This window comes from Canis lupus, chromosome 2 (assembly GCF_003254725.2).
Source record: "Canis lupus dingo isolate Sandy chromosome 2, ASM325472v2, whole genome shotgun sequence".
NCBI classification, from domain to species: domain Eukaryota; kingdom Metazoa; phylum Chordata; class Mammalia; order Carnivora; family Canidae; genus Canis; species Canis lupus.
The window spans coordinates 79,753,588-79,775,317 of record NC_064244.1 but is presented as its reverse complement, the minus strand read 5'-3'; the positions used below and the strand labels follow the sequence as shown (position 1 = coordinate 79,775,317).

Genomic DNA, 21,730 nt, shown 5'->3' with positions numbered 1-21,730 from the left:
TCACACCCCTCACCCCACCTTCTCAGTTTGACTCCACACTTACGGAGCTCCCTCCCGCCAGGGGAGCCAGGTGGGGCTGGGGGGGGGGGGCAGGAGGCAGTCCTGCTTTCCTGCTCACTCCTGCCCAGCGCAGACGGGCCGGATGACCGTGTGGCCTCTCCAGGGCAGGGCTTGGCCAGTGTCCCGCTAGTGGGATGAGGTCAGAAGCACCCACCTTCCCCGGGGGGACAGTGCACGTGGCTCGGGCTGAGAGAGATGTGGGCTTGGAGCCTGGACTTTCATCCGAGAGGGTAACTGGGCCACAAACTCATCATGGGGTGCGGGGGGGGTGGGGGCCGAAGGGAAGTGGTCCCGTTCAATGTCTCGGAGCCGCTGGCTCTTGGGGGACACAAGTCTGTTCTCCTGCTGCCCCCACAGGAAGGCAGGAGTAAGAGTGTGGATGCTGGAGTCCGAGCCAGCTGGCCCCACCTCTGACTACGCACGTGGCCTCTTAAGCCTCAGTTTCTCTATCTGGAGAACGGGGACGAGACTCCACAGCGGCAAGGACTGAACGACGACACACGTGAGGTGCTAAAGGGAACACGAGCCATGGGCTCAACCCGCAAATATCGTTCCTGTCAGATGAACAAACGGAGGCCCAGAGAGGGGAGTCGCCCAATGTGATCTCAAAAATCAGGGGTGCCAGGAGCAGACCCATGCTAGGGGCTACCAGCTGGACACCCATTCGTGGTGCCACATAGGAGACAGGCTGCGCCAGGAAAATATCATGACTTTATTTGCTACACTGACAGCGGCTCCGGGGGGGGCGGGGGGCTGTCGTCTACACAGGATGTCTGAAGTGGGGGGACAATATTATTTCTCCAGCTGAGGGCAGGGGGGCCGGGGCGGGCAGATGCGGGACAGGAGCAGGACATCTGCCAACCTCCGGGCGGTGGCTGTCTCTGGAGGTGGGTCCCAGTCGGTGGCTCAGAGGCAGGGAGATCGGGCGTCCGGGGTGGCCAGGCCGCGCTACCTCACGGGCCCGGTGGGCGGCGGCCAGGGCTGCTCGGCCAACTCCCGCTCCAGCTGCTTGAAGCGCTTCTTTGAGGCCTTTTTGGGCCGGAGCCGCCGCAGGCAGGCCGGGAGGCACTGGTCCAGCACACTCTGCGGAGGACGGGGAGGGCGCAGAGGGGCAGCTGTGACTGAGGCCACCCCCCAGGGCCCCTCTGTCCCCCAACCCAGGGCGAGCCCCACCTCCAGCACGAAGGCCGCCACAAAGTTAAAGGCCACCAGGCCCAGCAGCAGCAGCTTGAAGCAGGTGTCGGCGATGTTCCTCAGCGCCAGTGGGCCCTGCAGGAGGCCAGGGACCAGGAGGAGGCCCGCCAGGATGGAGCCCAGGAGCGCCAGGGCCAGCAGGAAGGGCACTGGGGGCGAGGGCGGCATGAGTCCAGGGGGGCCCCCCACCGGCGCCAGACCCCCCAGCCCGTCCCTCCCCCCGCACCCGGCCTGCCGGGCAGCAGCGGTACCGTTGGTGTAGAGAGGCCGGCGGAAGGGCGCCCCCTTGGACACGGCTGCGGCCAGGATGAGGTACTGGAAGCCAGACAGGGAGAAGACCACGGTGTTCTCATAGTTGGGCAGGTTGTCGGGCGCGGGCACGGTCTTGTTCAGAGGCACGAACCTGGCGGCACGAAGACCCGGGGTCGCGAACGGGCCTGCGGAGGGCAGGGGTGGGCTCCGCGGGCGGCCCCCGACTCACCAGGGTTGGGCCACGGTCAGGAAGTAGCCTCCCAGCTGCACGCCGGCCACCAGCACCACGTGCAGCAGGAGGCTGCTCAGCACAGGGACGCTGAGCAGGGCCCCCGGGGGTCGTGCCCGCCCCAGCGCCAGCGCCGGCCCCGTGCGGCTCATGAGCACCGCCACCGTGGTGGTGATGACCAGGTCGATGGCCAGAAACTGCACGTCACCCAGGTTGGTGTTGATCTGCCGGCAGGGGAGGGAGGGCAGAGGGCGGATGGCAGGGGGCACCTGGAGGGCCCTCAGGAGGTGGCGGGAGGGGGGAGGTGTGGCTCTTGCCCTGCGGCCTGAGGGTGGGGGCAGCAGCCTCCTAGCTCTGGGGAACTCCCAGTCTGATGGGGAAGCCGCTGCCCTGCCTTCAGGGTGTCCCTCCTCCAGTCTGAGGGAGGAGGCCTGAAAGTGATGGGGTGGCTTCCTCCTGCCCACAGGAAGCTCCCAGGCTGGGGGGCGCTTAGCCCCCGCCAAACCCCTCGGTCGCCAGAAGACACCACGGTTCTCGGTGGATGCAGGGACAGATACTAGCATGAGATCGGCGCTGCCCCACTGTGTCGCCTGGCTTCCCGGGGGGGCGGGGGGAGAAGGCGCATGTGCTCAGAGCGGAGCCAGGGAGGTGCCCTCTAAACTGCTGTGACATGGCCAAGGTCTGAGCCAGGCGAGCAGGGCAATGGGTGCATCCTGTCTCCGGCCCTGCGTGGGCTCTGCCTCAGTCTCCCCTGCAGACGGGAGCTCCCGGAGGACAGGGACATGTTAGCACAGGACAGCTGCCCCACTTCTGAGGACCTACTGTGTGCATGAGGCACTGTGCTCGGCGCCTCGCCACCCGAGGTTCAGGAGTCGCCCAAGCCACCCGGCTAGAAAGCGGCAGGGTGGGGTCTGAGGCCACGCCATGCATCTCAGAACCCGCTGGGCTGAGGCCACGCTGCTGAGCGTCCTGGCTCTGGGCCTGCTCCCGGCAGCGGGCTCTGGCCCACTCACCGTGTAGAGGATCAGGACGGAGATGAACTGGGTCAGGCTGTACAGAGCCATGTACTTGAAGACGCTGAACGAGGTGTCAAGGGAACACCGGCCTTCCCTGGGAGCAGGGTAGGGGCGTTACGGGCGCCCAGGCTGGCTGGCGGGCCCTGAGGGGCGCCCCTCCGGCCCCTGCCCGCCTCACCTGATGACCATGGGCACACACTCGATGCTGGCCGTGCTGGAGGTGAAGGGCGAGACCACCGAGGCCTCAGCCTGGGAGAGCGAGATGCCCACGTCGGCTGCCTTCAGGGCCCCGCAGTCATTGGCGCCGTCCCCGCACATGCCCACGCAGTACCTGCACAGAGGGGGCCTGGCTGGAGCCCGTGAGGCGCCTCCCGTCTGTGCAGCCACCCCTCTGCCCGCATGTGGGAAGGGCTGGGGCCCTGCTGGCCTTTGTGCCTGGGACATCCCGGGTGCTCAGTAAACTGAGGCAATGACTACTTTTGGTGTGAGGGACCCAGAAGAGCCTGTCTGGGTTCTCCCAGAAGGTGATGATGACTCCTAACGCCTGCCGGGGGGGGGTGGGGGGGGCGGGGGGCTCATGCATCATGATGCCACGCACCGCAGCCGCCGCCAGGGATTGGCTTGCCCCCTGCAGGTCCTTCGCCTGCTACTCACTGGAGCTTCTGGAGCTCACAAACCAGCTCTGTCTTCTGCTCGGGAGCCATGCGGGCAAAGACAGTGCCCTGGACCAGGATCTGAGAGCACAGGGAGACAGGGGAGACTGAGGCAGTGGCAGGGTCGGGGCGGGAGAGCCACGAGGAGGGAGCGGGGCGCGGGGGCGGCTTCGAGCCACCAGAGGGGCTCAGGGGCAGCCCTACCTTGGGCAGCAGCTTGGGGAAGTGCTTCATAAGGACACCAAAGGTGGACCCGCTGAGGGCCAGGTGGCTGGATCGGGGGTCTGGCTCCATGGTGTAGCTTGCGGCCTGGTCGGGATCCTGGGGGCCCGGGAAGCTCAGCTCAGCTTCCCCTGCCCACCCCCGAGAGAGCTGGGGCCTGGGTCAGGTGACACAGGGCGGGGTCATCAGTGGGGTTCGCGGCTGGAGCCCCGGTTCAGCCTCACCTTAGCCCCGTTCACGGCTGCAGGGGATTCCAACGGCAGGAGCTCGAGGGAGGCAGGCTGGCCCCGCTCAGGGGGGGTGGCGTGGATGATGACCAGACGCTCCTGGGGGCCCACCATGCCGCAGCCCTGGGCCACGGTGACTGCCGTCTGCAGGTTGTCCCCTAGGAATGTGGGGGCAAGGTGAGAGCCCAGCGGCGGCCCGGGGGGCCACCCTCACAGATGAGACAGAGGCCAGACGCGGTCTGTGTGCCGCGCCTGGTGGGGTGAGCTCAGGCAGGTTCATCAAGGTCTCTGAGCCCCGCCTTCCTCACCTATGAAACCTATGAAGGTCTTAGGGGACAGTGGGGACCTGGGCCAATGTCCCACACATACCACTTAGTGGTATGGACTTCGCTGGGAAGGGTGTGTGCGTGTGTGCGTCTGTGCACGCAGGGACGGGGAGGACGAGGAGGACACAGACCTACTGGGCCCCTCCCCGTGTTGCCCTGGCTAGAATCTTCTCTTGCTCCATGAAACTATCACCACTTTCCAGGGTGACATAATCCCCCATCTCCTCTAGGGGGAGCTGAAACGCGGAGAAGTGGCCCAGCGGGCACAGAGCCGGAACCCAGGCAGGTCAGCACCACCCGCAGGGCCTCTGGAGGTCGTTCTACTCCTCCGGGCCTCACCTTCCACCCTGGGCAAGTGGAAGGATGATTTCCACTTAGGAGGGACACTGTGAAGACCGAGAAACGTGTGAAAGGGGCCTGGCCTGAAGCAGGGGCCCGAAAAGAAGGGGTGCTGCGTGCCCTTCCCTCTGCCCTCCTGACCCCGGCCCCGTGGCCAGGGGCACCTGTCACCATGACGGTGCGGATGCGGGTCCTCCGCAGAGCCTGGATGACCGGTGTGGTCTGGGGCTTCAGCAGGTTCCTCATGACCAGCAGCCCCAGGAGGGTCAGCTCCCGCTCCACGGCATCCCTGGAGGGTGGGCAGACCGGGTCAGAGGGCATGCAGCGGCCAAGGCCCCCCCCCCCAGCCACGGGCAAGGACATCTGCCCAGGGCTCTGCCTGCAGAGGGCCCGAGGCACAGTCCCAGGGGCTGGGGCAGGGCCAGCCCACCTGCTCAGCTGCTGAGCGGCCTCCAGGCTGGGCACGATGGGCAGCGGCTTGCTGGCAAGGGCCACGACGCGGTAGCCGGCGGCCGTGTAGCTCTGCAGCATCTGGGCGAAGTCTGCAGGCACTGCCAGGGAGAGGCAAGGGGTCGCTGGGACGAGGGGGTGGGAGGCTGGGGGCCCACCCCCATCTGGGCCGCGGCCCCCCCATCCACCTGTCTCCGGGTTGCAGAGGCCTGCCACCAGCTCCGGGGAGCCCTTGACGTAGGCCTCCGGCTGAGCAGCTCCCGGCCACGCCACCACCACGTTCATGCGCTGCAGGGCTGACGAGAAGGGGAAGCGGTTGAGGATGCTCACGGGTACCGGGGGCTCCTCCTGCAGGGAGACGGAGGGGCAGCTGAAGGGCCGGCCTGTGGAGCCCCCCTCCCCAGCCACTGCTCCCCGGCCCCCGCCACTCACCCTGCCCTGCAGCTGGGCCTCCTGAAGCGGGGGTCTCATCACCGCCAAGACCTGGTCCCCGAACGCGGAGTCTGCAGCCGGCCCTTCCTCCAGGACCTGGGAGGCAGGCAGGGAAGGTTGGCCTCCGTCGGGCCGGGCACTGGCTTGGCCCCGGGCAGCCCATCCTCGGCCCCCGGAGGGAGGCGGCGGCAGAGGCAAGTTAGACTCGTGGAAGACTTCCTTCACGGGAGACCAGATGGAAGTCAAGAACATGGGCTTTGGAGTCGGATGGACCCAAGTCCAAACCCTGGCTTTGCCACTTACAAGTTGCAGGGTGACCTTGGACAAGTTATTCCAAATCTCCCTCGGCCTGGGCTTCCTCCCTGCGAGGCAGGTTTGGAAGCTTCCTTCCTGGGCTACAGGAGGAGCACGAGCCAAGGCCCGGGCCGCGGGGTGCTGGCACAAAGTGGGTGCTCGCACGTGGCCTCGGCCATTATTAATGATGGTGGCACAATGGATGCCACCCGAAGTCCTGGAATGAAGACCAGGCGGGGTTGGTTAGAGCCCAGCTGCCCAGAGGCAGGGGCTGACCTGCTCGGCCTCCTCACCCAGCCAGTAGATTCCACCATCTTGAGGTCCATGGGGTCGCCCACGGGGGTGTCCTGGAGCCGGCTGAGGGCATGGCAGGTGGCCAGCGCTCGGAGCAGGGGCCCCACGGGCAGGCGGCGGGGCTCTGGGACCAGAGGCAGGAACGCCTGCCCTTTTAGGGGCACCACACCCATCACATCCAAGCCGTCCTCCGTGAGGGTGCCCGTCTGCAGGGGGCAAGGGGCGGGCCAGTGATGAGTCCCGGGAGGAGCTGTGTGCGGCTGCGCTGGGCGCCCACACCCCGGGCCAGCGGGGGCCCCTGGGAATCCCGGGAGCCAGAGCAGGAGCCAGAGGCGGTCCCTCTGCCAGGGCCGCTCCCCCCAACCCCCGATTCCTCTGTCCGGCACCGCTGCCTCCAGGAAGTCTTCCTTCACCCTACGGCAGGTCAGGTGGCCCCTGCCTCGGGCTCCCACCCACGACCACTTTGCGACCCTATCACTTGTTTGTCGCGGGGCCAGGAAGAGGGCCTGGCCACACCCGGCGCACGGTGTGCGTGCTGAACGGGCGAGCGAGTGAGCGCCCGCGTTCCCCACGCTCGGATGCCAGCTGCCCAGGTACACGTCCGGCTCCTTCGCCAGCCTGGGGGCTCCGAGGACCCGATCAGGCCCCACTACTCAGTTTCAAGACTCACTGGGGCCCCCAGGGCCCTCAGAATAATTAACGTCCAACCTCGCCAATGGGGCTGCCCAGCCCCCCCGTCCCGCCCGAGTCCCCACTGTTCCCAGTGCCCAGGCACCCCGTCTGTTCCTCCGAGGAGCTGACTGCTCCCCGGCCCCCGCCTGCCCTGCCTCCCGTCTTCGGGTTCCCCCCATCATTGAGGTCAAAGAGGAGCATTCCCTGAGGGAATGACCCCCACGTCCCACCTATCACGTTACCCAGTTCAAGTCCTCCCCCAAAGCCATCACCACCTGCGGCTCTTTGTGGGCCCTGATCCGCTTATTCTTGGGGGGTGGGGGGGTCTCTGCTGGGTCTCGGCGCCAAGAGCAGCACCAGGGAACGACTAAGTGACCTCAGACGGTCTTGCCTGCCAGACTGGGAGCCGGGCGTGTGTGGGAGCTGGCCGGGGGGTGCGGGGTCTCTGGGCGTTTCCGGCTCCAGGACAGGACCTGGCACCAGGCAGCAGCCTGCGTTGCTGACTGAGGAATGCAGGCATGGAGGCCTGGCTGGGGCGCCCGCGGCCCCCGCCCCGCGGCCCCCACCTTGTCAAAACACACGAGCTGGAGCTTGCCCCCCAGATTGATGCGCAGCGGGTGGATGCAGAAGATGCCCTGGCTCCGCAGCCGGCTCTGGGCATAGAGTGTGCACACGGTCATGGCAGCGGGCAGCGCGGGTGGCACCACCACCGTCACCAGGTCCAGAGCCCGGATCACGATCTCATTCAGAGGCACCTGGCGGGAGGCACCGTGACTCCAGGGGCCAGGCTGGCCCCGGGTCCCCGCCGGCCGCCCCTGCCCGGTCCCCGAGGCTCACCCGGTTGCGGTGGAGGATGAAGATGCTGTAGACGGTGCCGAGGAGAGCTGGGGAGACAGCAAGGGCTCAGCGGGATTTGGGATAGGGCTTGGGGGAGAGGGGCACCAGCAGAAGGCAGTGCAGGGGGTCACTCACCCAGGACAGAGAGAGCAGCCACAAACTTCATGCTGTGTTTGTAGAACTTGAAGTCGATGGGCCGGGGATGCAAGATGGAGCTCACCAGGCCCCCTTTTGCTGTGCAGAACCCTGGGAGCAACCGGGGGGTGGGGGTGGCGAGGGTCAGGACAGGCCCTCCCGGCCCCTGCCTTCCCGCACCACACTGGGGGCTGTGAGACCTGCTGCTCCTGGGAGGAGGCATCACCCAGTGTGGGGTGACTCGTGACGGCCCACGGGTCTTGCCGGCCCTCATGGGGCTTAGCGAAAATGGAACGAGTGGACGGTATCTATGAAGTGGGCGGTTTCACTTTTTAAAAATCCGGATATGTGGCTCTTAGTGAAAAACTCAAGTCTGGTGACGCTAGGGCCAGTTCCCACGTGACAAGAGCCTGCCGGCGTCGTACAGGGCTGTTCCCTTCCTAAGGGGTGGGCTCCTGCTTGCTGGCCACAGCCCTGCGCACGTCAGCCGACCGCACGCATGCTGGAGGTGTGGGGGACTTGCCCAGGGTCCCCCAGTAGGACAGCGGCAGAGATGGCCCCTGCCCGACCCGGTGGCATGAGCCCAGCATCCCCTCCTGCCTCCCTGCTTCCCACCTGTCTGAGTCACCACTGCCAGGACGTGGGGTCCGACGAACGCCCGGGCCTGCAGGACGAGGGTCCCACAGAAGAGTGTGTGGCGCCGGTGGGTCTCTGGGCAGTAGGACACAGGTCCCTCCGGCAGGGCCGTCTTTAGAACCGGAACGCTCTCCCCTGGGAGGGATGGGGCAGGAGGCCTGTGAGGGGTCTCCATGCCACTCCTTCCCACCACCAACCCAAGAATCAAGCACAGAATCGTTTCATAAGCCCTCAGGTCCCACTTAATTCTTACAACCATACATGCAGGCATCATTGCCCCCATTTCACAGAGTGGGACACTGAGACTCAAGACAAAGGCCATAAAGAGGCAGCCAGACAATCCCGGAAGGATGGGTGCCAGCCAGGGACCAGGAATGTGTGCACATGGATACAGCGGGGCGGGGAGACGTTTGGACTCTTGGAACTATTCTGTAACGAGCTGCATCACTTTTATGACTCAAACCAACACACCGCAGGGGGGTGGGGGCGCTTCTGCCCTAGGACGCTGCCTGGAGGAGTGGCCGCGGGGTGCAGGGTTAGCAACCCAGGATTGTCACTCGAGAGCAGAAGGGAAATAGAAACACCAGGGGCAGAGGGCCCAGTGGGCAGGGAGGCCAGGGGCTAGGGGGCCGGGGGTAGGGAGGCGGGCGGCAGGGAGGCTGGGGGCAGGGAGGCGGGGGGCTGGGAGACCGGGGGCTGGGAGGCTGGGGGTAGGGAGGCGGGTGGCAGGGAAGCCAGGGGCAGGGAGGCGGGCGGCAGGGAAGCCAGGGGCAGGGAGGCGGGCGGCAGGGAGGCCAGGGGCTGGGAGGCTCGGGGCAAAGGGCCAGGGGTAGGGATGCCAGGGGCTGGGAGACCAGGGGCTGGGAGGCTGGGGGCTGGGAGACCAGGGGCTGGGAGGCTGGGGGCTGGGAGACCAGGGGCTGGGAGGCCAGGGGCTGGGAGACCAGGGGCTGAGAGGCTAGGGGTAGGGAGGCCAGGGGCTGGGAGGCCAGGGGTAGGGAGGCTGGGGGCTGGGAGGCGGGCGGCAGGGAAGCCAGGGGCAGGGAGGCGGGCGGCAGGGAGGCCAGGAGCTGGGAGGCTGGGGGCTGGGAGACCAGGAGCAGTGGGCCGGGAGCAGGGAGGCCAGGGGCAAAGGGCCAGGGATAGGGAGGCCAGGGGCTAGGAGGCCAGGGGCTGGGAGACCAGGGGCTGAGAGGCTAGGGGTAGGGAGGCCGGGGGCTGGGAGGCTGGGGGCAGAGGGTCAGGGGTAGGGAGGCCGAGGGCAGGGAGGGCGGGGGCAGAGGCCAGGGGCTGGGGCTGACCTGTCAGGGAGCTCTCGTTGACCACGCACTCGCCAGCCACCAGGGCCGCGTCGCAGGGCACCAGCCCGCCTTCCCGGGGCAGCACCAGGCAGTCTCCGGGCACCAGCTCGCTGGAGTCCACCCATTCCTCCTCTGCAGGCAAGCGGGGGCCTCAGCGTGGCCCGGGCCCAACCCCCACCCCAGAGCCTCCCTCCCCCCCGCCCCCGCCGAGCTCTCACCTCCCCCGGGCCGGCACACGCACACCCTCGCGGACAGCTGCACCATGTCCCTCAGAGTCTGGCTTTGCTGTGGGCAGGGGGCACATGGGGAGTGGGTGGGGGCGGCCCCCCGTGGGGACCTGCCCGCCCCGGCCATCCCCCTCACGCACCCACCTTTCTGGTCTTGTAGAGCGACAGGCAGATGGAGGCGGTAGAGATGAGGAAGATGCACAGGGCGTACGAGTAGTAGCGGTCGGCCAGCCACAGCCCGATGCTGAAGGCCTGGAACCCATAGTAGGGGTTCAGTGCCTGGGGAGGGGCGGAGAAGCAGCATCAGGGCTCGTGTCCCCGGGGGGCCGGCCCGTGGCCCCGCTCAGCGCCCCCAAAGGCCCCGGGGCCCTTAGCTTCTCTGCTCTGAAGAGGACACAGACACTGAGATGCCAGCCAGGCCCCTGCTAAGCCCGTCATCTAAGTGTCATCCAGTGGTGGTGACAATTCCACACTCCATTTGCAGATGAGGGAACCGAGGCACAAAAGGGTCAGGTCACTGGCCCTGAACCACGCGGCCCCCATGTGGCTGCCCGGGGTGTACACGAGCCCGACTCCAGGAGCCAGTGTGACTTTCGTGGGCGTCCGCCGCTGGCTCAGAAGGCCGGGAGGTTCTGTGTCCTCCGGGGCGTCCGGCTCATGGCTCCCCACTGTCCCCTAGGCCACGTCACCTCTCTGAAGCTTGGGTCCTTGGTGTGTGAACTGTGTCCCTACTCATGCAGCTGCCAGAGGGTGAAGGTGGCTTAGGTGCAGCAAGGCCAGGAAAGGCCGGGGCTGTGTGGCCTCGTCTCCCGGCCTCTACTCCCAGCCCCAGCCTGGACCACAGCCTCCAATTCCTCGCCCTGAGCTGACGGGGCTGGCTCTGAGGTGACTCTCCCCTACGGAGGAGGGGACAGCTGCTCCGGCCTGCCACTGGCAAGTGGCCCTAAAAGGGCAAGCCCCCAGCCAGGGCCACACCACCAATCGAAGCCAGAGCCGGGGTGCAGCCCAGGGACAGTCCTACCTCGTCCACCAGCAGCTGGGGATAGGACTTGACCGGCACGCTAATGACATTGGGGCCGTAGATGGTCTTCCTGTAAGAGAAGTGGCCGGGCCAAAAGATGGAGGGGGCAGTGGCGGCCGGACCCTCCAAGGGCAACAGAGCTCATCTTACAGCCAGGGAAACCAAGGCCCAGAGAAGGCAGGTGACCAGAAGGCCATGCTCAGGGGGGCAAGATAGGGGTCCCCAGGGCGCAGGGCACCCCTGGTCCGGGGCAGCACACCCACCTCACGGCTTGGTCCTGGAGGCTGAGGCCGGAGCAGGAGCGGTGGACGTCCTCGCAGGTGCGGCCGTTGTCCAGCAGGCTGGGGGGAGGGGGGGAGGCGGGGAACACATGTGGGCGATGGGGCCTGGGCACCGCCTCCCCTACCTATGGGACTCGGGGCTCCAGGCCCCTCCTGGCCCCCTGAGCTCCTGGGAGGAGGCAGCTCTCTAACTCTGGGTCTAACTTCCTCCAGTTCCCCTGGTCGGGCCCCAAACCAGGAAGAACAGTGAGGGATGATGATTAACAGTTAAGAGCGACAAGAATCCCTATTATTTAGCGACAGGCGTGTTCTTCACGACGATGCCTTCCCTAAGTGACTTAACCTCTCTGCGCCTGTCTTCTCATCGGCAGGACGGGGATGGTGACAGCACCTGCCACACAGGGCCACGGCAGATAAACGAGAAGCCATGTAACGCGCGTGGCTAGTGCCTGGCACCTACCACGTGACAGACCCGTCAGCGATTCGTGCTGTGCTTCTCTACGTGGCAGAGGCTGGTGCCACCTCCACGTCCCCCGGGCACTCACCTCTGCAGACGCAGCTCACAGTTACTGAGCACTTAGTAGGTGGCGGGGGCGGGGGGGACGAGACCCCAATCGGATGATCCGAGTCCAGAGCCTAAGGTCTGATTCAGTGTTGCCACCTTGGCCTGAGGCTGAGCCAACCTTTACACGAAGCTTATGTACTTGCCCCTCAAAATAACCCTGGGAGGCCTCTGCTAGGGATTCTCTTTCTGCCCAGGGCACAGACAGGGACTCCGAGGCCGGGGAGGCTCAGCAACTTGCTCACGTCGCCGGGGTCTGAGGTGCGCAGCCCAGGGTGGAGTCCACGCGGGGCCACGTCATGCCACCTCTCGGCCCAACCCAGCAGGAGCGCGCGGTGCCGGCCTGAGCCCTACCTGGCTTGGCAGAAGGCCTGCTGGCTCTCGATCCAGACGTAGCGCTGGCCCCGGAAGAGGTAGTATCGCAGCGTCCGCTGCTGGGTGGGAGAGAGAAGAGGCTGGAGACAGCTTGGGGGTGGGGTGCAGGGGCAGAGGCCAGTGTTGCGGGAAAGAGGCAGGGAGGCCTGGAGGTGCCGAGGTGCTCGGCCCAGCAGCCCGGACATTGGGGCAAAGGAACCAGAGGTGCGTGGGGAACGGGGACTCCAACCCTCCCGTTGTGCAGAGCGTGGCACTGAGGCCCAGGGAGGGTTAAGGGCTCGTGGGGAAGCCAGCTGTGCACTCACGGCCTCTTCGTTCTTGCAGAACTGGGCGGTGTCCTTCCACGCACCCTCTGGGACGGCCCCCACGGCCGCCTGGCTCCGGCCATCCTCCGCCTGGCCCCGGGCCGGCAGCTCCAGGCTGGGAGCGGGCAGGGGTTACCGTGGAGCCCTGGGAACTGGGCCAGCACCTCCCCATCCCATGCAGCCACAGTCCCTCCGTGGCAGGGAGCCGGGGCTTCTGGGCAGGGTGACGGGGCCACCTCACCTGCCCTCACCGATGGCCTCGGTCTGCACCTGCACAGTGTAGAGCTGCCAGGAATTATCCTGGAACACAGAGGTGGGGGCTTGATACCAGGAGACACTGGTCCTCTCCCAGGTGCACCCTGCCGCCCGGCGGCCCCCGCTGGACAAAACAGGGACCAAGGACATACATGATGCCCTGGGGAGCCACCCAACTGCCTCTCCCGCCCATTGCTCGGATGGGAAAGCAGAGGCCGAGAGAGGACAACTGTGCACGGTCCCACAGGAGGTGAGCGGCCAGATGGGGCTGAGACCCCCTCCCCTGCGCTCCCCTCGCCAGCTGCCTCACCTCTTTGTCTCTTATTTCGATGACGAGTGTTTCTGCGCGGGCCAGGTTGCAGGGCCGGAGCCGCAGCCGCACCCCCCACACCGGCTTCCAGCGGAAGAGCAGCAAAGGGATCCCTGCCATCATCCAGACCACGATGTGATAGCCGATGACCCTCCATGGACTGCCACAGTAGCCGCTGAGCCTCTGCGGACGGACGGACGGACAGGCCGGGTGGGCGCGGGGCGGGGGCGCGCCTGGAGCCTCCCCTGCCCACCCCGCCACCTACCACGGATGAAACTGAGGAGCTGAGGGGATCTACAGATGTCTCTATCGTCAGGGTCCCATAGCCGGCGGGCGTGCTGCCCACGAGAGGGCTGCTGTCTGCGGGTGCAAGGGAGACAGGTCATGGGGGCTCCTCCCTCTCTTATACCTTAAAATAAAATTAGCATCGTCATTTGGTGGCCCCACGTGGGAGCTGCTGAGGTCGGAGGGGCAGTTCTCCTGGACAGCTGCCGTCCTGACTGCTCCAACCCATCTGTCACACCTCGGGGATACACGGTCCCCACTGCACCTGCCATTCCTCAGGTACAGAGCCCTTTGTTAAAACTGACGTACGGGGCGCCTGGGGGGCTCAGCGGGTTGAGCATCTGACTCTTGAATTCCGCTCGGGTCATGATCTCAGAGTGGGGTCGAGCCATGTCGGACTCCACGCTGGGAGTGGAACCTGCTTGGGACTTGCTCTCTCCCTCTGCACCCCCTCCCACTCACCCCCTGCATCCTCTCTCTTTTTAAACGTTTTATTTATTTATTCATGAGACACAGAGAGGGAGGCAAAGACACAGGCAGAGGGAGAAGCAGGCTCCCTGTGGGAAGCCCGATGCGGGACTCGATCCCAGGACCCCAGGATCACGCCCTGGGCCAAAGGCAGGTGCTCCACCACTGAGCCACCCAGGCGCCCCTCTTTCTCTCTTAAATAAACAAAAAACCCTGAAATGTTTCCAGAGGTTGGCAGCAGTGTTCCACTGATGGGGTTTCACATAATTACTAGAATAAAGCTTTTGAGAACCAGCTTGCTGAGACCAAGGACCAGCACGGAGGGGCGGATGGGAGCAGGTTGGACACACATCCTGGAAAAATGCAGCAGCAGGTGGCACAGATCCTTGTGGTGCTTTGGGTCCTTGGCCTGAAAAGCGGAAGGTGTCAGAACCAGGACCAAAGGCAGTCAAACCTTTAGACGCTGAGCAGCACAGGAAAGGGACGATAAGGTTATTCAAGACAACTGTATTTGCAGCTGCGTGAGACGAAGGTTCTAGCATGAACCGAAGTGGCACCTGCTGGTGAGTGAGGCCCCTGGGGTCATGGCCGTGATGGGGCCCAGCCGCCTCGGGACCCGGGTGCCCTCAAGAGTCCTGGCAGTGCCTGATCCTGGAGACGCTGAAGACGCCAGCCTGCTGCTGGAGCTGCGCGTCAGGGGGGTCTGGGGCCAGGAACGCGGCGCTCAGGTGTGATTACGGGCTTACAGTGGGAGACAAACACCACGGGGATGAGGCAAGCGGGGAGATAACGGGTTATTTTAAGTGCAAAAGCACAACCTTTGTATTTCTGCTAATGCTGGCACCTGGCAGGGCCAATGAAAGACTTGAAGTGAAAAGAAAACAAAGCATCGCTATTTTATGAACTGGTTCGACAGACCCAATGGCTCAAGTCTTCGCGGGCCTGTTATGTGACTGTCCTGCTGGCTCATTCCAGTCTGGTTTCCTCGTGCGTCTGGTTATCCCTGGCTGGGTGCAGGCCCAGGATCGGGGCCCAAGGCCTGGTGAGCGCCCCGAGCTTCCGCAGCCCTGTGGAATAGCCCCAAGCTACTCGCTCCCTGGGAACCATGTGTCCCCCTTTTGCATCCAGTCCCCACCCGGAGGGCAGAGGTCAGGGCTGCTTATCCCTGTTCAACTCCCGTGCCCAGCAGAGTCCTGGCGGCGAGGGGATGCTGAGAGGTCGGGTCTGGACTTTATGGCAGGCAGGAAAGGGGCCCCCACTCTGAAGGTGGGAGTGGGGGGGGGCAGAGAGGAGGGGTGAGGGAGGACAGAAGCTGCTACGTCCCAGCTGAGCACCAGCTTACTCAACCCTCTGCGGGGAAGGGCTGACTATCGCTCCCGTTTTACAGACGAGAAAACTGAGGTCAGAGACCAGCACTAGGAGGCTCTACTGCAGAAATCCTGTTCTTCCTGTCTCCCCTCCTGCAGAGCCGTGGTCCTGGCGGGGCAGGCGGCCGGCGGGTGTCCCAGGGCTGCAGAGGGCCTGGGCTCGCCGCCCCCACCGCTGGGCCGCCTGTGGGGCTGAGACACGCAGGGGCCCCTCTGGCAGCAGCGCTGGGCACCCACGGGGTTCGCTCAGAGGGATGGCACACAGCAGGCCAGGTGGGGGCGGCCTGCGGATTTTCTGAGCTCCTGCCCCTTCCCCACCGCAGCCAGTTTCCACCCACAAGCCCCGAGGGTCCCAGGCCACTGTCACAACATCCCCAGGCCCTCAGCTGCTCCGTCCCCAGACACCTGGGCTTCTGCAGCTTTCAGAGCAGCCAACGCTTCCAAGAGCCCACCGTGTGCGACATCTGCTCCTGGCCCGTTTTACCACCGTTAACACAAGAACCCTGCGGCGGGAGCTCAATTGTTATCCCCTTCTTAGGGGAGAAAATGAGGCTCAGAGAGGTTAAGTAACTCGGCCAAGATCACGCAGCAAGTACCCGGCAGCGTCAGGGTGCGAGTCCGGGCAGGCTGACTCCGGGTGGTGGTCTCCGTGGGCTGCACCACGCACGAGGCCCCGCCAGACCAGGCAGCCCGTGCTCTCCTACCCCAGCCCCACGGCCCTACGTATGGACGGTCGTGACAGTTGCTATGGCCATGCCGGTAAGAGCAGCCAACAGCCCCGAAGCGCTTCCCAGGGGACGAGACCCACTGTATGCCTCCACGCAAATCCAGCCACACGGGGAGGTGGACTCCTTTTTCTCATTTTACCAACGAGGCTCAGAGGGACAAAGACCCCCCGCCACACACATATACACCGGTAAACGGTGGAACCAGGAAACTGGGGCTGGATCCTCGGCTTTCAGGGCCCAATTGGGCACTTTCGGAGGCCAGGGCTTCCGGCCAGGCCTCCCCAGGCCTCTCTGAACTTCATGATTCAACAACCCAAGCCCCACCTCCAGCCAGGCCCTCCCTGTCCACTCGGCTGACTCAGAAAACAAACAGAGCCACCAGCTCCAGGAAGAGCCGGGCCTCAGGGGATGGACACGCACACGCACACACAGCCTGCAGCCCTCAACCGTGGGGGGTCTCCAGCCAGCAGCAGAGGCTCAGAGCTGGGGGGGCAGGAGGCCAGGTCAGCCTTCTCTGGGGCTCAGAGACCCTGCCCCAGCTCTCCTGGGGCGGTCCGGTCCCTTTTACTCTGGGGGGGGGGGGGGCGGGGGCGGGGGGGGGGCAGCCCCGTCCACTTGAGTGAGGCTTGTCAGGAGAGCATTTCTTCCCCTTCCTGGCAGTGGCCTGCAGATGACACACAGCGGGGGGCCCCTCTGCTCGCTGCTGGAGCCTGGAAAGGGGTGATTCACTCTAGCCCCCTGCCTGGGGGGCAGAGGAGCAGGCCTCTGGGACAAGTGACACAGCCTGGCAAGCTGGGTTCTCAGGTCCTTGGCCACCAAAAAGCCACAGACCTCTCTTGCCCCACTTCAAAAGGCGGCGGTCCCAGTGGCCACTGGAGTCCCAGCTGTCTTTCTGCCAGAGTCCTTCACCTGCCGCAGAGGCCGGCTCCCTGAGTGGGGCACGGTGGGTCATGCTTCAGGCCTTAGGGCTGGTCCTGAATGTTTCCGTGGCACAAGGGGAAGAGCACCTCGGGGTTATGAGGGGTTGACATGAACTTCACGTACATTAACTCACGGATTCCTCACCACCATTCCACGAAGAGGGTACTACTTTTATCCCTATTTTACAGTTTAGGAAACGGAGGCCGGAGGAGGTGTAGCAGGTTGCCCAGGGGCCACAGAGCCAGTGAGTGGTGGCATCTGATCCAGGCGGTCTGGCTCCAGCGTCCACGCTCTTAACCACCGCACTCCCAACCTCAGGGCTTCTCCCTCAGAGCCCTGGGCTCTCCTAGAGGCAGGCTGTGTTTTGGGAGGCAAGTGCCTTAACCTTTCTGGGTCTTCATTTTCCCTCTCGAGGAGCGTAAGCCTGAGCAGCTGGCACATGAAAAAGTGTGAGCAGCAGCCGCCCCAGGGTGTCTGAAGTTCCTGAAGCGTGGGCATGTGTACACGGGCAGCTGCTGGCTTCCCTGCCAAGGAGGTGTGGCTCGTCTCTGACCCATTTCTCAGGCTCTCCTCCCACTTTCCCATCACCCTGTCTGAAGCCACAGCTGTGCCCCTGCTCCCCTGTGCACACTCAACGGCTTCTCCCCGGCGGGCTAGGGATGGGGAAGAAGCCTGCATGGCATGCTGGGCCACCCGGAGCGGGTCACTTCGCTGGTGCTAATCTGATTTCATCCTGCAACAGTCCTGCAATTTATCCCATTTTATAGGTGAGAAGACTGGGTTTTGCAGAGGCAGCTGGCCCCCTAAGGTGTCTAGCAGCTAGACACAGTCTGTGTTGCTCCAAAGTCCTCTCCACCTGCCTCCGTCATGCCCGCTGGCAGCCATCCTGCCATCAGGCTTGAACAGGGTATCCCCATCCTGCTCACAGCGCCGGGCATGGGGCTGGGACGCAGGAACCATTAACTGAATGAGCGAACCAGTACCCGTGTGGACATCTCGCTTCCATAACACAGCATGGAAGCAATGGCTCGGAGTCACTGACCCTGCCTCTGGGGCAGTCAGAGGCCAGGTTAGAGGGGCGAGCTCCTTCGTCAAGGGCCCCTGCCAGAGATCACCTTGTGTGACCCTGGTCTGCTTACTCCCCGCCTCCCACCACCTGGGGATCACAACAATGTTCCCTCTGGGGGGTTTGTCCTGGTGCCTAGCACACACCCCTCATTTCAGGAGCAGCAGCGTGCTCTCCCAAGTCCAGGAAGAAAAAGAGAGAGGCTTGACGGAGGAAGTCCCTTCTGCGGAAAACTCTAGTCTCCAGGCAAGGTCAAAGCCCAGGGCACTCTCTCCAGGGGGACACCTGTGAAAACACTCGGAAGTGCTTGTTTGTCTCTAGTTATGGTTCAGCCTCCCCAGGGATGGCCCAGGAAGGCCAGGGCAGTGTCTGATCTCTTCTAGTAATACCAGCTCGGGGTGGCCCCGAGCAGGCTGTGTGGGATGAGAATACTTTCCACGATGATTATATTGCTCTTCTGAATACCAGGGACTGATCTTCATGCATCGCCCTCAGAGGGAGGGTCTATTATCACCTCATTTTACAGAAGAGGAAACTGCGGAATGATGCTTCAGAGCACCTGGCCCAGAGTCATACAGCTGCAAAAGGGAGAAGCTGCAAAGGAGTGGGTCTGAATGAACACATTCATCTGGACTCATCCTCACGGCCACCCCAGGAAAAGTATGGATTTGGATCCCACTTAGCATGAGGCACAGAGAGGTTATTATGTCCACAGTCACACAGCTATGGGTGGTCAAGGCTAGACATGAACCTACCCTGACTCCACGGCCCCGGGGCAATGCCACCAGCACAGGGGAGTGGAGGAGCTGGAGTCAAAGCCATCTGAGAACCTCTTGTTTCCTGCGGAAGCCCTGGCTTCCTGCTGATGACCTGGCAGGGGCCCAGACAACAGGGCTGCCTCCTCCCTTGCCTTGCTCCCCCCCTCCCCCTGCAGCCAGAAGCTCCTCTCCTCTGCCAGGCGAGAGGGGATGTGTGTGTGTGTGTGTGTGTGTGAGAAACAACCTGCTAGGAGTGCCCTGATCTTCAGCTCTGGAGTTCAGAGGGCGTCTTTCCTCAGCTTTCCGGCTCCTTCCCCGGTGGGGGGGGGGGGGTGCACTCTGAGCTTCCAGTGGGGTGGGACGGGAGGTGGGAGATGACGGGGAGGGAGAGACCAGAACCGAGGGTGTGTGCAGCTGTCGAGGATGCTCAACCTTTGGTGGACCGTTTGCTGCGGTCTGGGGTCTGGGTGACTGACGCGGAGATGGGACCCTTCTGGAGAAGAGAGGTCTCCTGGCTCCTGTCACAGCAGGGGGGATTTAGACTCCAAAAAGGGTGGGCTCGGGTCGCATGGTCTGGGATGGGTAACATGCAGGGTGTGGTCCTTGGACCTGGGTGTTGATGGGCTTCCTCGGGGGAGGGCCTGAGGTAGGGGATCAAGAGTGGCATTGGTGTCCGGGACACTGTGACCCTGAGATTCGAGAGCGCTGGCTTCTCCAACCTCATTCATTCATTCATTCATCAGTCCATGCAACCAAGAGGAACAACCACCCGGAGGCCCCGGATGCAGCGGGTCTTCCCCTCCCTGGACATCTGTCGTTGCAGAGGGAGTGCAGAGGGAGTGGGGACCCCAGTCGGCCTCGGGCACAGCGCCCAGGGCTGCGGGAGGGCGGGCAGGGCTCGGCTCGGTGCGCCGCCACCGCCGGGCTCCGCGCCTGTCTGGGAAGGGCCAGGCGCCCACTCCCCACGACGGGGGCGGGGGGCAGGGGGCGTCCCCGGGGTCGCCCCCCTGAACCACGAGCCCGCGTGGGGGTGTCGCGCGGCGGCGCGTCGACGGGCGGCCCCGGGCCCGCGCCCGGTTCCGAGAGGCCCGAGCTGCGCACTCACCTGCGCTCATGCCGGCTCCGCGAGCTCATCGCCGGCCCCGACGCTGCGGCCCGTGGCCCCGGGCCCGGGCGTCGCGATGCCCCGCGGCGGGGGCGCGGGCGGGAGGCTGGGGGCGCGGGCGGCGGGCGGGCGGGGGCGCGGGCGCGGGCGGGGACGGGGCACCTGCAGCAGCTGGCGGCCGGCGCGGCTGGAAGGTGCCGCAGTCGGGTGCGCGCAGCCCGCCCGGCCCCGCCCACTGCGGCCCCACGTCCGCCCCGCGCGCGGGCTGCCGGGACTTGTAGTCCGAGCCGCCTGCGCCGCCGCAGAGGGGACCCTCCCCCCGCCCGCGACGGGCCGCCCGGGGTGCGGGGCGCCCGGGGACCGAGCCAGGCCTCAGACGCGAGAACACACACGCGCACGCGCACGCGCACACGCAGAGCCAGGGCTCTGCTTCAAGGGAACAGCGCAGCTCTGGCTCACCAGCCTCAGATACACACACAGGTGACACGTAGGGGCAGGGGGGTGACCCTCGGAAACACAGGCATGACCACTGACCGCCCCTTCCCGCCTCCGTGCACCGCACACAAGGGGTCAGCCCCAGCTGCCCGGCGTGCGGTGTGCCTCCGGGCTCTGCAGGCTGCACCAAGCTGACCTCCGTCTTTGCCAGGCTGTGTGACCTTGGGCAAGTCACCTCCCTCTCTGGGCCTCCTTTCAGCGATGCCCGCCTCAGAGAGTTGTTGTGAGGCCCACAGGAGGGAAAACTTAAAACACTTGAGACTGGCGTGGCTTGGCCGATGTCAAAGAAGGAAGACAGGCCTGCCCAGAGACGCAGGGACTCAGACACGTGCGTGGACATGGGGAGACTCTGCGGCGATGCAGGGAGGCCTCTGAAATCCCGGAGAATAGCGGAGGTAGGGCCCAGACCCCAGGAGTCTCACATCATGACTGCAGATACACCTGCGCAGGTAGGACGCATGGAGGCCCTGACGGGCACCGGACACCTCATACCCGTGTGCAGCATTTAGCACGCTTCCCCATCGCAACAGGTGAACACACAGTGTCCCCTGGCTCCAGTGGAGGTCGGTGGCCTCTGGACTAAGGACCTCCAAAGGCTGATGGTGAATCAGAGACCCCAGGGTCTGGGGTAAATCCAGGAAGAATCCTATTAGGATGCTATTAGGGCCACGACGGGACTGGCCCGATCCATGGTCCACCCAGTGTGATCTCTGGCATGCCAGGCTCTGTTCTGGAAGCTGAGAACATGACGGTGAATGGGACAGACCCGGGGAGCAGCCAAAGGAAGGCAGAGGAAAACCCTAACAATACTTGTCATGGAGGAATGCCTCGGGGGCTCAGCGGTTGAGCATCTGCCTTCGACCCCGGTCGGGGGATCGAGTCCCGCATCAGGCTTCCTGCAGGGAGCCTGCTTCTCCCTCTGCCTGTGTCTCTGCCTCCCTTTCTGGGTCTCCCATGAATAAATAAATAAAATCTAAAAAAAAAAAAGACTTCATGGAAAGGGCAGGAAGGAGCCCGAGCTTCGATGTGGGGGTGCAGGGTAGACTCGAGGAAAGCAGGGAGGCCTCGACAGCATCCAATACCTGGCAAGAGCTCGATACACACATTGGCTAAGGGCGCAGGAGGGCCGTGCAGGTGCAGGCTCTGCTCTGCGCAGGTGCCGGAGTGGAACCAGGGATGCTGAGCGGTGGCGGGTGCGGCGGGGCGGACAATAGCGCCACTTGCGCAGCGCAGGCAGGCTGCCTGGCAGGGCAGCCTGACCACCTGGGGGACGCGGCTGGCTTCACTCAGTTCAGCTGACAAGTCCCGTGTCATCTGCTGATGACATTTCCGGGGCAGGCAGGCTACTTCTCAGAGTCCCCACGTCCTCCCCCAGGGCTTAGCCCAGCTCCCCTTGCCGGAGGGACCCAGACCCCCACAACGGCTGGGTGCGGAGAGGTAGCCTGCTAGGGTGGCCTTGCCCGGAGGCGGTGTGGGACCGGCGCCGGGGCTGGGCTTTGCGACGTGCATCCGGCACTTTCTAGCTGTGTGACCTTAAAAGAGTCCCTTTCCCTCTCTGAGCCCCCGTCCTGGGCTGGAAATCGGCAGCTGTTCAGAGGGCGGAACGAGATAGCCGGTGCCTGGGAGAAGCCG

General features: G+C 64.8%; 1 protein-coding gene and 1 long non-coding RNA gene across 8 annotated transcripts; one reads left to right on the top strand and one right to left on the bottom strand.

Annotated features, from left to right (window-relative positions):
* Positions 1-749: 749 nt before the first annotated feature.
* On the bottom strand, positions 750-19,734 carry ATP13A2 (ATPase cation transporting 13A2). 7 transcript variants are annotated; one of them, XM_049106770.1, is made up of 29 exons: positions 19,604-19,734; positions 13,171-13,265; positions 12,906-13,088; positions 12,582-12,640; positions 12,341-12,455; positions 12,015-12,094; positions 11,081-11,158; positions 10,818-10,887; positions 9,941-10,075; positions 9,788-9,854; positions 9,570-9,701; positions 8,248-8,403; positions 7,633-7,743; positions 7,498-7,544; positions 7,227-7,415; positions 5,988-6,194; positions 5,401-5,496; positions 5,157-5,316; positions 4,949-5,069; positions 4,683-4,807; positions 3,851-4,011; positions 3,609-3,725; positions 3,406-3,485; positions 2,930-3,082; positions 2,749-2,845; positions 1,736-1,959; positions 1,506-1,657; positions 1,234-1,403; positions 750-1,143 (listed from the first exon to the last, which is right to left on the bottom strand). In XM_049106770.1, the coding sequence occupies exons 1-29, from the start codon at positions 19,611-19,613 to the stop codon at positions 1,009-1,011; spliced, it is 3,525 nt and encodes a 1,174-aa protein (XP_048962727.1). In that variant the 5' UTR covers positions 19,614-19,734; the 3' UTR covers positions 750-1,008. The 7 variants fall into 7 exon arrangements, with proteins under 7 accessions (XP_048962727.1, XP_048962731.1, XP_048962730.1 ...); XM_049106774.1 differs by having other exon boundaries at positions 9,941-10,048; XM_049106773.1 differs by having other exon boundaries at positions 12,015-12,091; positions 19,604-19,733.
* LOC118353887 (uncharacterized) lies at positions 12,070-13,338 on the top strand. Its single transcript, XR_004813424.2, has 2 exons — positions 12,070-12,239; positions 12,693-13,338. It is a non-coding gene; the product is annotated as an uncharacterized LOC118353887 (long non-coding RNA).
* Positions 19,735-21,730: the final 1,996 nt, after the last annotated feature.

Coding starts and splice junctions, on each gene's coding strand:
- ATP13A2 (XM_049106770.1), bottom strand. Junction 12,456..12,581: donor GAGGCCATCGGTGAGGGCAG/GTGAGGTGGCCC, acceptor GCCCGCTCCCAG/CCTGGAGCTGCCGGCCCGGG. Junction 2,846..2,929: donor TGTGTGCCCATGGTCATCAG/GTGAGGCGGGCA, acceptor CCCTGCTCCCAG/GGAAGGCCGGTGTTCCCTTG.